This window comes from Apodemus sylvaticus, chromosome 6 (assembly GCF_947179515.1).
Source record: "Apodemus sylvaticus chromosome 6, mApoSyl1.1, whole genome shotgun sequence".
Taxonomy (NCBI): Eukaryota; Metazoa; Chordata; class Mammalia; order Rodentia; family Muridae; genus Apodemus; species Apodemus sylvaticus.
Window position 1 is genome coordinate 126,643,771 of NC_067477.1, and position 14,053 is coordinate 126,657,823.

At 41.2% G+C, this 14,053-nt stretch overlaps 1 protein-coding gene across 2 annotated transcripts in view; it reads right to left on the bottom strand.

Annotated features, from left to right (window-relative positions):
• The window catches only part of Heatr5b (HEAT repeat containing 5B), an 87,087-nt gene that overhangs the window by 57,876 nt on the left and 15,158 nt on the right, over positions 1–14,053 (bottom strand). For both annotated transcript variants that reach the window (XM_052186397.1, XM_052186398.1), the window contains exons 9-16: positions 12,236–12,391; positions 11,439–11,689; positions 9,531–9,642; positions 8,214–8,366; positions 7,050–7,149; positions 6,344–6,453; positions 3,906–4,069; positions 2,892–3,067 (exon numbers count right to left, since the gene is read on the bottom strand). In XM_052186397.1, the coding sequence (XP_052042357.1) occupies positions 2,892–3,067; positions 3,906–4,069; positions 6,344–6,453; positions 7,050–7,149; positions 8,214–8,366; positions 9,531–9,642; positions 11,439–11,689; positions 12,236–12,391 (1,222 nt within the window). The remainder of the gene's footprint in view (positions 1–2,891; positions 3,068–3,905; positions 4,070–6,343; positions 6,454–7,049; positions 7,150–8,213; positions 8,367–9,530; positions 9,643–11,438; positions 11,690–12,235; positions 12,392–14,053) is intronic.

Genomic DNA, 14,053 nt, shown 5'->3' on the forward strand with positions numbered 1-14,053 from the left:
GATAATCTTTAATTGGAAAGAAAAGAGGGACATGATTTTAAAAACTTTTATTACATATTATATAGTTATTTAGTGTGTATGTTCCTGGATAAATGTGCAAGGTATTCATGTGAAGTCAGAGTCTGATTTGTGGGGAGTCACTTCTCTCCTTCTGCTGTGTGATACAGGTCAGGCATGGCGGCAAATCTCTTTACGTGCAGGGCCAACTCCTCAGACCGTGCACAATTTTTTCTTTTCTTCTTTATTTTGGTATTAGGCCCCTCTTCATAACATTGGCTAACCTTAAACTCTGTATATCCTAAGTTCTGGTTTGTTTGTTTGTTTTCATCTTTGAAATCCTACACAGGAGCTGGAGAGATAACCTAGCAGTTAAGATCACCTGTTGCTCTTGCAGAGGACCCAGTTCCCGGCCCCCACACAGTGGCTCACGACCATATAACCCTCTAGTTCCCAGGTATGCAGGACCCTCCTGATATACTCTGATACCACGTGTATTGTACATACACACATGCAGGGAAAACATACACATACATAAAGTAAAACAAATAAACTTAAAAACATATTTAAATCTTCTTATGTAGAAGAAAACTGCACCCATATTCTATTGTATCAGAAGCTTTGAGACATTTCAAGAAAGGCTTAGCTTTGCCCAATTAAAAAACACAAAGTCTAGGATTTGAATGTGCTTATTTAAAGCAAGGATATCAAGTATATATAATAATACAGCTTTTTTAGCTTTAATGTTATTTAACATCTATGTGGTAATCAATTGTATTTAATGATATTAAGCTTAAATATAAAAAAATAGCTAAAAGCAATTCATCAAATAACCTACACATTTAAGGATATATTATCTTTTTCATATAAACAATATCTTTTTTTTTTTTTTTTTTTTTTTTTTTTTTGGTTTTTCGAGATAGGGTTTCTCTGTGTAGCCCTGGCTGTCCTGGAACTCACTCTGTAGACCAGGCTGGCCTCAAACTCAGAAATCCACCTGCTTCTGCCTCCCAAGTGCTGGGATTAAAGGCGTGCACCACCATGCCCGGCAAATAATATCATTTTAAGGCATATTTTTATAAAAGTTAGGTGATTTGAGTGGGTGTGACATTCATTCATTTTTTTCCATTTTGGGAAACCACAAATCTACAAAGCGCTGCTAGAACAGTGGCTGTGGATATAAACTACAGTAGACCAAAATCGTTCTGCTACAAGAGAATCCAGCTCTGCTGGTTTCTAATTTCCAGACTTGCGCCATCTTAGACCAAATCAAATAGAGTTGACTTCCCACACATGTACTTGTTCAGGAAGAGAATTATGAAGTAGACAACTCTAATTAGAGGTACAGTTTAATGTAGAAACTGCTAAACCATTACAATGAAAACTCTGTTCGGTAAGACATGGCCCACAAACAGTGGGTACTAGATGCTAGTGCACAGGGCCAAATCTTTTTATTTTTAACTAAATATAATCTTCATTTACATTTCAAATGGCAAAACCTTTCCTGGTTTCCCCACTCCCCGAAAACCCCCAACCCCTTCTCCCACCCCCTGCCTCTAAGTATATGCCCTTCCAACCGACCCACTCCCACCTCCCCTGCCCCTTGATTTCCCTTTGTTGGGGCATCAATTGAGCCTTTACCTGACCAAGGACCATTCCTCCCACTGATGCCCAACAAGACATTCCTCTGCCACATTTTTGGCTGGAACCATGTGTACCCCTTGGTTGATGGCTTAGACCCTGGGAGCCCTGGGGCGTCTGGATGGCTGACATCATTGTTCTTCCCATGGGGCTGTAAATCCTTCAGCTCCTCCAGTCTGCCCTCCAACTCCTCCATTGGGGATCCTGTGCTCAGTCCAATGGCTGGCTGCTAGCATCTGCCTCTGTATGTGTAAGGCTCTGGCAGGGCCCCTCAGGAGACAACCATTGAGAGGCTCCTTTTGGTACGCACTTCTTGTCATCCACAGTAGTGTCAGGATTTGGTGACTGTTTATAGGATGAATCCCCAGGTCTCTAGGTGGCCTTTACTTCAGTCTCTGCTCCACACACTGTCTCCCTTATTGCTCCTGTGAGTATTTTACTCCTTTTCTCAGAGGAACCACAGCACTCTCACTTAAGTCCTCCTTCTTCTTGAGCTTCCTATGTTCTGTGGATTGTAACTTGTTTATTTTAACCTTTTGGACTAGCATCCACTTACCATGAGTGCACACCATGTGCATTGTTTTATGACTGGGTTACCTTGCTCAGGATGATACTTTCTAGTTCCTTTTATTTGTCTAAGAATTTCATGAATTCATTGGTTTTAATAGCTGATTAGTATTCCATTGTGTATATATATTACAGTTTCTGTATCCATTCCTCTGTTGAAGGACATCTGGGTTCTTTATAGGTTCTAGCTATTATAAATAAGGCACCTATGAACATAGTGGAGCATGTGTCCTTATTACATGTAGAAGCATCTTCTGGGTATATGCCCAGGAGTGGTATAGCTGGGTCCTCAGGTAGTTCTATGTTTAATTTTCTGAGGATTGTCAAACTGATTTCCAGAGTGGTTTTACCAGCTTGCAATCCCACAAACAATGGAGAGGTGTTCGTCTTTCCAGCACCTTCTGTCCCCTGGGTTTTTTATCTTAGCCATTCTGACCAGTGTGAGGTAGAATCTCAGGGCTGTTTTGATTTGCATTTCACAGGGCCAAATCTTAAAAAACCTTCAAGTTACATGGAATTTATAGCCAATTTATTTTATCATGTACCTACAAATATTGCCATTACATTTATGAGAGCATTGCTTAAGTAATAATCTTTGTTATCATGGAATTAGCTGTGCTGAAAAACATCTATTCTTAAATATAACTTATATTTGACTAAAATTACTCAGCTCACATTTTACTAACCTGTGTTTATAAGAAACATGTGGAAACACAACACCAAAAAGAGCCACAGATGCATCAATCACTGAGACTCCAAGAGGAAGCGGGCCCGGCACGGCTTCCCCAGCAGGTATCCGCAAGTAAATGGAAGAAGGGTCGTGTTCCAGAGCCCCACTTCCAGATGCACTGTTCGGCTGGAGCTGTGAAAGAAAAAATAAGCATCATTCATTCACAATCTACTTTAGGAAATTCACTCACTAAGTACTGGATATTAAGAATAAAGAAGGAAGAATAAAACGTGATTAGACCTGACGGCTTTTAAGCACATGAAAATACAGTTTTGCCATTTGAAAAAAATGTCATTATCAGAATCATCTTATTGAGTCATAGGAAAAGTCATGTTCATCTTAAGCATCTAGAGCAAAATTGTATCCATTGTAACAGAACTTACAAAAATGACTTAAAGCAGCATTTAAATTATTTTCATATTAGTTTTAAGGTAAGTTCTTCCTGCGTAGCCCTGGGTCAGACTGTCTATGTAAACCAGGTTGGCCATGGACTCACAAGAGACCTAGGCCTCTGCCTCTGCCTCTGCCTCTACCCCTCCCCCTCCCTCTTCCTCTCTCTCTCTCTCCCAATGCCTCTGCAATACTTGTATTAAAGGCATGTGCTACCATGTCTGGTTAAATCTGGTTTTCTGTTTATTTAATGAAAATAATTCATTTGGTTCTAACTTCCCAATCTATTAACCCTCCTTTCTTCCTAACTTGCTAAGAACCTAAAATAAAACAAAACACTAGTAACAAAAAAAAAAAAAAATCCAGTTAAATCTGAGTTTTGTCATTGCCATAGCCAAATATCTAAATATAATGATACTGAAATGACACATTTTGTCAAATTCTATGACTGCTAGAGCACTTGTCACCTCTAGGATGCGAAAGTGAAGTGAGGCTCTCTTCTCTTGACATGACAATGCATCATGGGGCCCTGCTTGAAATTATGCTGGTGCTTTCGGTTCTTCCTGGTATATTTTCCTACCTGGTCTTCGATTGATTTATGATCAGTCTCTTGAAGCCAGGAGCCCAGAAGAACGCTGTCATCATAGTGGCAGAGGGAGCGAAGGAGGGAGGTAGTTGTGTTGGCTGAGTTGTCAGTCAGAGTGAACTCTGCCACTAGCTCTCTAAGAAGTGCATTGAAAGACCCTAAAATATACAACAGAAGAGCAGATTAAAATGATTTTCATGTCCACAAAGAACAGCAATGTGTTTGACAGGGGTAAACTTAGTTCACATACCATTGCAAAACACTCATACTGTTCTTTTCCTTTTCCTTTCTCCTGTGTTTCCCCTCCCCACTCTCTCTCATTCCCACCAACACAGGGTCTCACTACACTGCCCAGCAGACCTTCCAGCCCCGGGCTTAACTACTTCAGCCACACAAGCAACTGAGAGTACAGGCACAAGCTGTCCTGTGCTGATCCTAAAATCATATTAACTGTCTTAATACTGATTTCCCCCAACAGTTGTGAGAATCCCTGGGCATCACAGGTGTTAGGCAAATGCTTGCCCATAAGACTAACTCTCCCAGCTCCTCATGTCTTAGTTTAGGGATAATATACCACACAGGCTAGCCTTAATTAAGCTCACTCTGCAACCAAACAGGTCTGAGACTTATGACCTTAGTGTCTCGGCCCAGCAAGTAGCTAAGATTACAGGCCTGAACCAAGAAACCTGGCATGTACTGGTTTTAATATACAATAACAGTATTTCCCCTTTTATTATGATGTAATATAGTTTGAGCACAAACTAAAAGTAATAGAAAAATGCAAATAGTAAACAGAACATTTTAACAACATTAAATGCTATATGATATCATTTATTATCCAATACAGGCAACACTGAAACGGGACCCATCAAAGTTCTTAGGCTTAGTTGTATTAGAGAGAAATTAATGGCTTGATGTTATCACTTTATGTATTTTATTTCTGCCAGGTAAATTCTTATTCTCCCTTCAAAGATACCTAACATGTAGGTAAATGCTCTCTTTACCTGAGACTCTTGATCTATAGAACAGGTGTTTGACTTCTTAAGCTGGGCTAGAGTCACAGCAACATCATAATATACATAAAGAACTTGGATTTCCTCCTTATTGGCTTCTATCTTTTGACCTATATTCTCCTGAATTTCTTTAAATGATTTTTGTGTTTCCCTTGTAAGCTTCTAACTTTTGATCCATTTTCTCCTGTATTTCTATAAGAGATTTATTTATGTCCTTCTTATGTTCCTCTAACAGCATCATGACCAGTGATTTTAAATCCAAATCTTGTTTTTCTGGTGTGTTGGGGTATCCAGGACTTGCTGTTGTTGAAGTGGGTTCAGATGCTGCCATATTGCCTTGATTTCTGTTGGTAACGTTTCTACGTTTGCCTTTTGTCATCTGGTTATCTCTGGTTATCATCTGGTTATCAATAGTTGGTCCTATTGTCATTGGCTGGTGCTTGAACTCCTGTGAGCCCGTAAGGCTATTTCTGCTCCACTGGATGACTAGGCTTCCCCTGGCCCAGACTGCTGATGTGCTGCCCTCCTCTTGGGTGCTGTTGAAGCCCTGGTGTGTCCCACCCCAAGCAATGTTATACTCAGGTTGTCTCTGTGAACTGAACCTAGGGCTGCCCGTCTGCTCAGTCAGGGAGCAAAGATGGTGGCCGGGGATCCTGCAGGCACCCAGCAGGGCACAGGCCCCACGCCTGGCTGGCACACAGACAAAGCGCCGATCTGCCCAGGTCCTGGGTGCAGGCAGCAGCCAGCAATTTGGTGGTCTGCCTACCTGGGGCCGCTTGTCCTGTCCGACAGGGGGGTGAGGGGGTTGGGGTGGGGAGGCGGGGGCGGGCACCTCCAAGCACCAACTACCCCACTGGGCACAGGACCCACGCCTGACTGGCACCCAGATGAACCGCCAATCTGCCCAGGTCCTGGGCGTAGGCAGCAGCCAGCAGTTTGGTGGTCTGCATACCTGGGGCCGCTTGTCCTGTCCAACGGGGATGTGGGGGGTAGGGGGAGGGGGCTGGGGGAGCACCTCCAAGCACCAACTACCCCACTGGACACAGGACCCACGCCTGACTGGCACCCAGATGAACCGCCGATCTGCCCAGGTCCTGGGTGCAGGCAGTAGTAGCCCGCAGCTCAGCGATCTGTGTCCCCAGAGATCTTAAACTTGGGATATCTTGGTATCTGGGGCCACTTGTCCTGTCTGACTGGGAGCAAAGATGGCGGCGGGGAACCCATAAAGAGCTTGGGATGGGTACCAAAATATGATGTAGAAGTCAACAAACATGAATGCCTTTATGGGAAGAGAAGTCAGATGGTGGCCAATTCTCGCAAGGCAAGTTTGAAGAGGAGTACTGGTCACAGCTCTAATATTACCAAGAACCCAAGAGGCACACTGAAGAATCATTATCAGGTATTGTACATTATATTTACCTTCATAAGTTTTTGGAGGTAATAAAGCCAAGATATCATAAAGTCTTAACCGGACCATTGCAGCACTAGCTTTCAGATGGGCTCCGTGGGCCTTAATGACAGATGGAATGCTACAACATTAGAGGGGATCCATTAGTCCTTAGAACAAGCACTGTTCATCAACAACTAACAAAGTCATGTAGGAATGCATTGATAAACCACCAAAGTACACTGACAGGCTAATCTATTTTCAGTTTGTTTTATGATCAATAATAATAAAGCTAGCAGAAACACTTCAGAGTTTAATGTGTTTTAAACCACACCATTGATGCAACTTTTAAATTCACTTTACAAATTTAGATGTTTTCTATATGAATTGAGAAATACAAAAATGCTAACTACATTTTTTATTTAATATATGAAATAAGTTGTCTATGAAGATCAGAGCCTGTATCATGTAATACATACATATATGCTGGGTAGGCATGCTGGCCCATCTGAAATGCAAAGAGTTTCAATTTGGAGACAGAAACAGGATCCTCAGAGCAAGCTGGCTAGCAAAACTAACAGTAATGGTGAGCGCTGGGTTCAAGTGAGGGTCCCTGCCTCAATATATAAAGTGACTGAGGAAGACATTCTACATCCACTTCTGATCTACACACACATATGCACTAAGCACAAACACACCCAAATAAGATGTCAGCTGTCACCCAGACTGTTTACTTACTGTGACATCATGGTCATGGCACATTCGATAGGAGTCATTAATTTCCTAATCGCATCCTCAGTTAGTAGCTCAGGACAATGCGCAACAAAACTCCTCATGGCTAGAGAAAATGTTTATAAGATGAGAGGAATCTTTGTGAGCCTGAATAAACTTTAAACACTAGACAGTGATAAAGACATCTACAGTTCTCAATTACTATAAAACAGAAGGTTGTGAAGCCATGTCAAACTAAGATCCAGAAACAACTATCAAAAAAAAAAAAAAAAAACTCATTAGAAAAAGAATGGAGAATAGAAATGGCAGAGGAACCTATGTTAGGGAGCTCCACAGAGAAAGACTTTGTTTCCTCATTCGTTAGCAGAGCCAAGCACACCTCAGCTTCGAAGAAGCACAATGGCAGCCCTGCCTGGCCACCTGACCCTGAGATGTCCTCTCCAACTCTGGCCATAAAACATCTTCTTATGCTAGGAAGAACCAGAACAGAGCACAGGTCCGAGGGACTTTCTAGTTCCCAAATGAAACAAAAGATGAGCTTTTCCTGTAACTTGTTGACTCCCAGAACAGCCACACCTCATCCACCTCTTTTGAAATGCAGATGTATAAACAAATAGTAACATTTGCATACTGCAAAATCATGCCCAAAGAACCGGTTTTCATAATGCAAAGAAGAGTTATCTTCTGAGTTTCTGTTTGTGTCAGATCTTTGATAGATGAGGACTATAACAACTGAGAATAAAGGTGCCTGGGTCCCAGCTCTCACTAAACACAGTAACTGAACTTCTTGAGTCTTGGGTTCAGTTTTACTACTTAATAGTAGCAAACTGGGGCAGCGGTGGCGCATGCCTTTAATCCCAGCACTTGGGAGGCAGAGGCAGGTGGATTTTTGAGTTCAAGGCCAGCCTGGTCTACAGAGTGAGTTCCAGGACAGCCAGGGCTACACAGAGAAACCCTATCTCATAAAAACAAAACAAAATAAAAAAAAAATAGTAGCAAACTGGAGTTATTTATACAGATTCTGTAATCAGAGACTATATATTCAACAACAGATACTAAGATAAAAATTGAAACAGTGATTTTTTTTTCTATCACGCATATTTTAATGACAAAAATATCACTAGGTAGTAGTATAAAAACTTCTGAAAGTTCAGTGTTTTCAGTTCTTACCACACAAAGCTCCAGCACGGCCTTCCAGAGTTACCTGCCAGGTAAAAGAGTCCCCTCGGGCCTTCTCAGCCTCCAGCTCCTTTAAAGACCGAGGGAACACATTCCGCCACAATAGTAACATCTTGGGTAAATGGTAACGAACAACAGATGGTCCTAGGCAAGAAAATGAAGAATACAAAAATGCAATTATAACATATACAACAAAACAAACGTCAAACAAAATGAGGCCCACCAGGCATGACGATGTCTGCCTGTTACCCCAGGACATGGGATGTGGAGGCTGAATGACCCAGAGTCCAAGGAGAGCACTGACTATGTAGGAATCTGAGGCTAGCCAGGGCTACCATGAGATCCTGTTTCAAAAAATTAAACCCACCAAAAGTACAGACCAAGGAAAGCAGTGGAAGACAGGGCTCTACCAGTTCCAACACCCCAGCCATGCCACTCTACTTTTAAACTTAAGATTTACTTCACTTTCAGAATGGTTTTTCCAGGGGGTAAGCTAAATGAACACTAAGACGCAAGAAAAGCTATTCTAAAGTACTGGTATATTTAGTTACCATGCATACAAGGTGCTATTAAAATTTTCCTTGAATACATTCAGGATAATGTATTTCATGTTATCCATAATAACATTTAGTGAGAATTTTTCCATAAACATATGTGAATATGAATAAACATACTTGTTCTTTAGGCATCAGTGCTCCTGCATTCGGGGGCAGTGTGTGGTTAGTTACATGGAGAAACACAATATTTACATTCCTAAGAAATTCATTTAAATGTAACAATAAAATACATACTATAAACTTCTGAAAAAAGTTACAACTTTGTTTTCTATAGAAAACAGGACAATATAATGCCCAATAGACAGGCTTTAAAAGATTGAACAACATCAGTATATACACACACCTTGTGGGAGCAGGTGAACTGACAGGCGTCTGTGGTCATCACTGCAATACGTACTTCTGTCCTATGCATCATGCTAAACTTTGTATCCAAGATTCATCACAGCATTCAGGAAAGCGAAGCACATAAATACCTCCCCCAGAGCCCCAACAAGACCGCAGAGACAGGACTTTGCCACTTATTAAAAGCATGATACCACTCAAGCAGTCAAATATTCTCCCCACAGCCTCACTCTTTCTATAACTCCAAACTCATTAGCTGTTCTTTTGGGAAAGGTGAAACTTTACTTGAGAAGGGTTTGAACTAAAGAACTAATTACTAAAATGAGAGATTTACTTCCAAATAATAGATAATAGATAAATTCGCTATATAGTACACTGGCAGCTATGGAGTCAGCCAGAATGTTTATACCTAAAGTCATGAGCGCTCCCAGAAGAAGCCAGCCAGCCTGTGTGCGCTGCAGGGACAGTCTGCTGTTTTGGGCAGCAGTTCGTAACAGATCTTCAGCAATGCTGACCACCATCTGCAAGACAAGTTTTAAACTGGATTTTAATTTAAAGAAGCTGATGAATAAGAAATACTGAAGCAGATAGCTTGTATATGTTATTAAGAATGAGGCTGTCCCTTCCTGCTCTTGTTACCAGCCAAACAGAAAACTATTCTGTTCCAGTCCCAGCTGACACCTAGGAGACCAGAGTATGGTGATTAGAGTCATCTTCAGAGCCATGCCACCCTAGCTGCACCATAGACTGACTTTCTAACGATGGCAATTTAGCCTTTACCCTTAGTTCCCTCCTTGGTAAAACAGGAGTGTTAACCTCACTTTGCCAGGATTAAGCATGATACTACAGGACTAAAAATGGTGCTAGTCTAGGTAACCACTTATTAACTATAGACTGGTACTACCATCCTAAATCAATAATTTCTTGAAGTCCTGTGATGCATCTGCCTTTAACCTACTCTTACAGCACCCACACAGAGAAGATTCAGGAAAAAAGAAGGCGAACATAGCATGTGATTAAATGGTAAAGTAGTACTGAGTAGTGACAGTCAGCAATGCCAAGTGGCTTTGAATGAGAATTCAGGAAGGAGATTGACCCTGGGCATGAAGACAAACAGGTTGAAGTTTGATAGTATGAATAAGAAATGTTACTGTAAAGAAGTCCAGGAAGATAAAGGGCATGAGAAAAACCAGGAGGGTTAATCTGAGCAGAACGGGGAATTCAGAATGGAGAAGCAGACCACAAATTATGAGTTCCAATTATTTGTCAATCAGACAGAAGATTCTATTTTATTCTGAGTACCATGTAGCTCCTTGGGACCATAAAACAAATGTGGAATGATATGAGAAACATTGAGATAGAGCACTCCAAGAAAGAAACAATTGAACTACAAAGATAATAAAAGTCTGGGATCCTTAGGCAGCAGGTGGATATGCCAGAGAAAGCACAACTTAAGAGCTGAAGCACACAGCCAGCCAGGCTAAGCTGCAGACAGTATTTCTGCACAGACTTACGCTTCCTAGAGAACAGGACTGTACTTTACACTATGGTGTATATGGTGTGTGTGTGTGTGTGTGTGTGTGTGTGTGTGTGTGTGTATTATACTGTATAGTATATATGCTACATAATATATACACTAGAAACAAAATGAGAGGAAAGAGTAATGACTTATTAAGAACAATTTACCAAAAAAAAGAACAATTTACCTTCTAACTATTGTCAAATACTAAATATGACAATAAAATATTTCCTGCCACTTTTAGACACAGTAATGTGATTTTTTATTTTAAAACTGAAAGAACACCAGGCACCGCGGCGCGGACCTACAGCCATGTTACTCGAGAGGCAGAGAAGGACAACTGCTTGAACACTGGCACTCAAGCCCCACAGGGCAGCGCAGCAGCTCAGATACACACTTAAAACAGAAATAAAGGTTCTGAGTTTTGCCAGGTGGTGGTAGTGCACGCCTGTAATCCCAGCACTTGGTTGGCAGAGGCAGGCGGATTTTTAAGATCGAGGCCAGCAGAGTGAATTCCAGGGCAGCCAGGGCTACACAGAGAAATCCTGTCTCAAAACAACAACAACAACAACAAAACAAAAAGGTTCCGAGTTTTAAGTGATCATTATAGAAACTGTAATATGACACAACCCAGACAACAGCTATTATTCCTAGGAAGACTCCCTATCCAGTATTAGTTAGGGTCTGTGAACTGTAGTTTACACTTCCAATTGTCCTCTGACTGCCCAGCAGCACTAAAGGCAACAGCACGGCGATAAGGACAAAGCCCACCTGCGAGCATGCTGACGTCTGTCCTACCTTTCCTTTGGCATGAGGAATGCCCAAAGGACACTGATGCACTCCACCCAACAAAGCGGCCATTGCAAAACTGTATCCGCTAACAGCTTCTGGGGACGTCTTGAGGTTGTTGAGCCGTTCTGCACACCTGTCCAGAAATGGGGTCAACTGGAAGGGCAGCGCCACAGCTACACAACGCAGACACCATGCAGCAGCAAGCCGAGCGGCCATGCTCGGGTGAAGAAGCACTGAAGTCACAATCTCCAAAAGTCCTAGGAAGAAAATCTCAACACATTACTCCTTACCAAACAAAAACAATTTCAGTATAATTCAATAATTAAAATACCAAGCCTCATAATTCACAGTTCCCCAGCTCTTCCAAAAAGCATATGTGGTTCATAAGTAGTAAGTGCTTCAAAGGAACACATTACATGAGGAATATAATATAATGTAATGTAATATACTACAACATGATTCAGTTGCATCTAGCAATATATAAAAATTGAAGTTAGGACCACTGGCTCACACCTACAGTCTCAGCACATGGAAGACAGAGGCAAGCAGATCTCTGATTTTGAGGTGATCATCTATATAGTGAGTTCTATGCCAGTTAGAGCCAAGTAGAACCTCCTTCAAAAAGTAAAAAAGTTGTTATAAGATTAATTATATCAAAGTCTTTGCCGAATTTTGGTCAATGAGAATCAAGTCTCACAGATGAACTCTCTCAAACCTTTCAGCATTTTATTCCCATCCCTGTGAAGATTAATTTAAATAAAGTCCAAAGATCTGCTAGTCCCAATAATGAGAGGACGCTGTACCTATGGAAGCTTCCTGAATAAGAGGCGAGGCCGTGGCATTCAGGCTCTGCACCAGGCTCCCGAGCTCCTGCAGGGCACAGACCATGACGTGTTGGCTGGCTGCAATGTCTGCTGCCCCAGATTTGTTCTCACTGCTTGCATCATTCACCACTGCTTCTGCAAACACAACACCAGGCATTTGATGGTAACATCAAATTTGATGGTAACCGTGCTAGGTACCTGCTCTTCATGGTCTGTATTCTTTTTCATACCATTTGATTCCTGCATGTTGAAAATTATGCAGTTATTGCTTAGTGGCAAGTTAAATAACTAGGAACTGAGCTGAGTTGGCTTTAAACTTTTCAGGGGCAGAGCTATGTGTGTGCACAGCTCGCAGAGGAAGTCTCAGAGCAACATGCTGGAGTTAGTTCTCTCCTTCCATATTTTTTCTAAGGACTGAACTCAGGTCATCTAGCTTAGTGGCAAGTATCTTTAACTGCCGAGCTATCTCACCAGCCCTGAGTTGACATTAAAACATGGTTGAACAGAGTACAACGATGCTAAAATACATACATACTGTGTGTGTGTGTGTGTGTGTGTGTGTGTGTGTGTGTGTGTGTGTCTTCCAAGAATACAAATAAGGAGGAGCAGGAATCCACAATGTTTTACAAAAGTAGACTCAGTGTTAAAGAACTTGCGTTGTATGCTTGAGGTCCTGGGTTCAATCCTTAACACCACAGAAAATGAACACAAACAAACCAGCCAGCAACAAAAGCAGACGTGGAGTACAAGACTTGGGCTCTGATAGGAACTGCGTGTAAGTTCTGTGATGGGACATGCTACTCAACTCAGCTGTGCTGAGTTCAAAGGCATCTGTGCTGACTAAGCAGTAAACAACGCACACATAGAAGTTAACTCATCCTGTTTCAGAACATGTCTAATAAGTAGTTATTATTGTTAGTTATTATTATTACTACTGCTTCAAGTACTCCAATAGACTGGAGGCAACACAGTCAAATTACTGACCAGAAAGTAGATTCCAAAGGAAAGGGAATGTAGAATTTATGAGGACGCTCCTCCCGACTCCTACTTACTTTCATGACTCTTCCCAAAATCTTTTAATAACCACAAGAATTAAAATGTGAGACAACTATATATGTCTTGACAAACCACCACTAATTGAGAATACCTTATGGTCCATACATCCCTGATATAATCATGGTACTTAATTCAGCAATTAGGATTTTTTTTAAGGTCAATTAGCTAATTTACAGCCATAAAACAATATTTCAATGACAATAAAGTGTTCTCTTTTCTCATTCACTGTGAACTGATGATAACTGTATACAGTGTAAAATGACAGTAACGATGAATCACTCTCTCCCCCCCCCACCCCCCGTCGAGGGCATTCTAGACTGGCAGGCCCAGGAACCCCACTTTGAGCAGCTGCAGCCAGCGTGCCAGGTCATGCCCACCACTTACCACAATGCTACTGACCCTGACATACTGAAGCAGCATGGAGTCTTCCTCCAGTTATCAGTATATGATATATCTAAGAAAATGTAGCTATATCTAATATGTATAGATATATCTTAGAAAATACCTCATTAATTCAAACATCCTTTCATTAATAATTTTCAGTTACCCATCCCTATGCATTTAAGACGTTTAAGTAAGCTATCAAAATGGCAAAAATAACAACGAAACTGAAATTTTATTTTGTACATATTATAAGACAATTAAATGATTATTTATATATAAGGTATATCCTTATTTTTAAAGACTTCTTTTGAGCAATATAATTTGCCTTATCAAAAATTCATACCTATTTCTACTGGT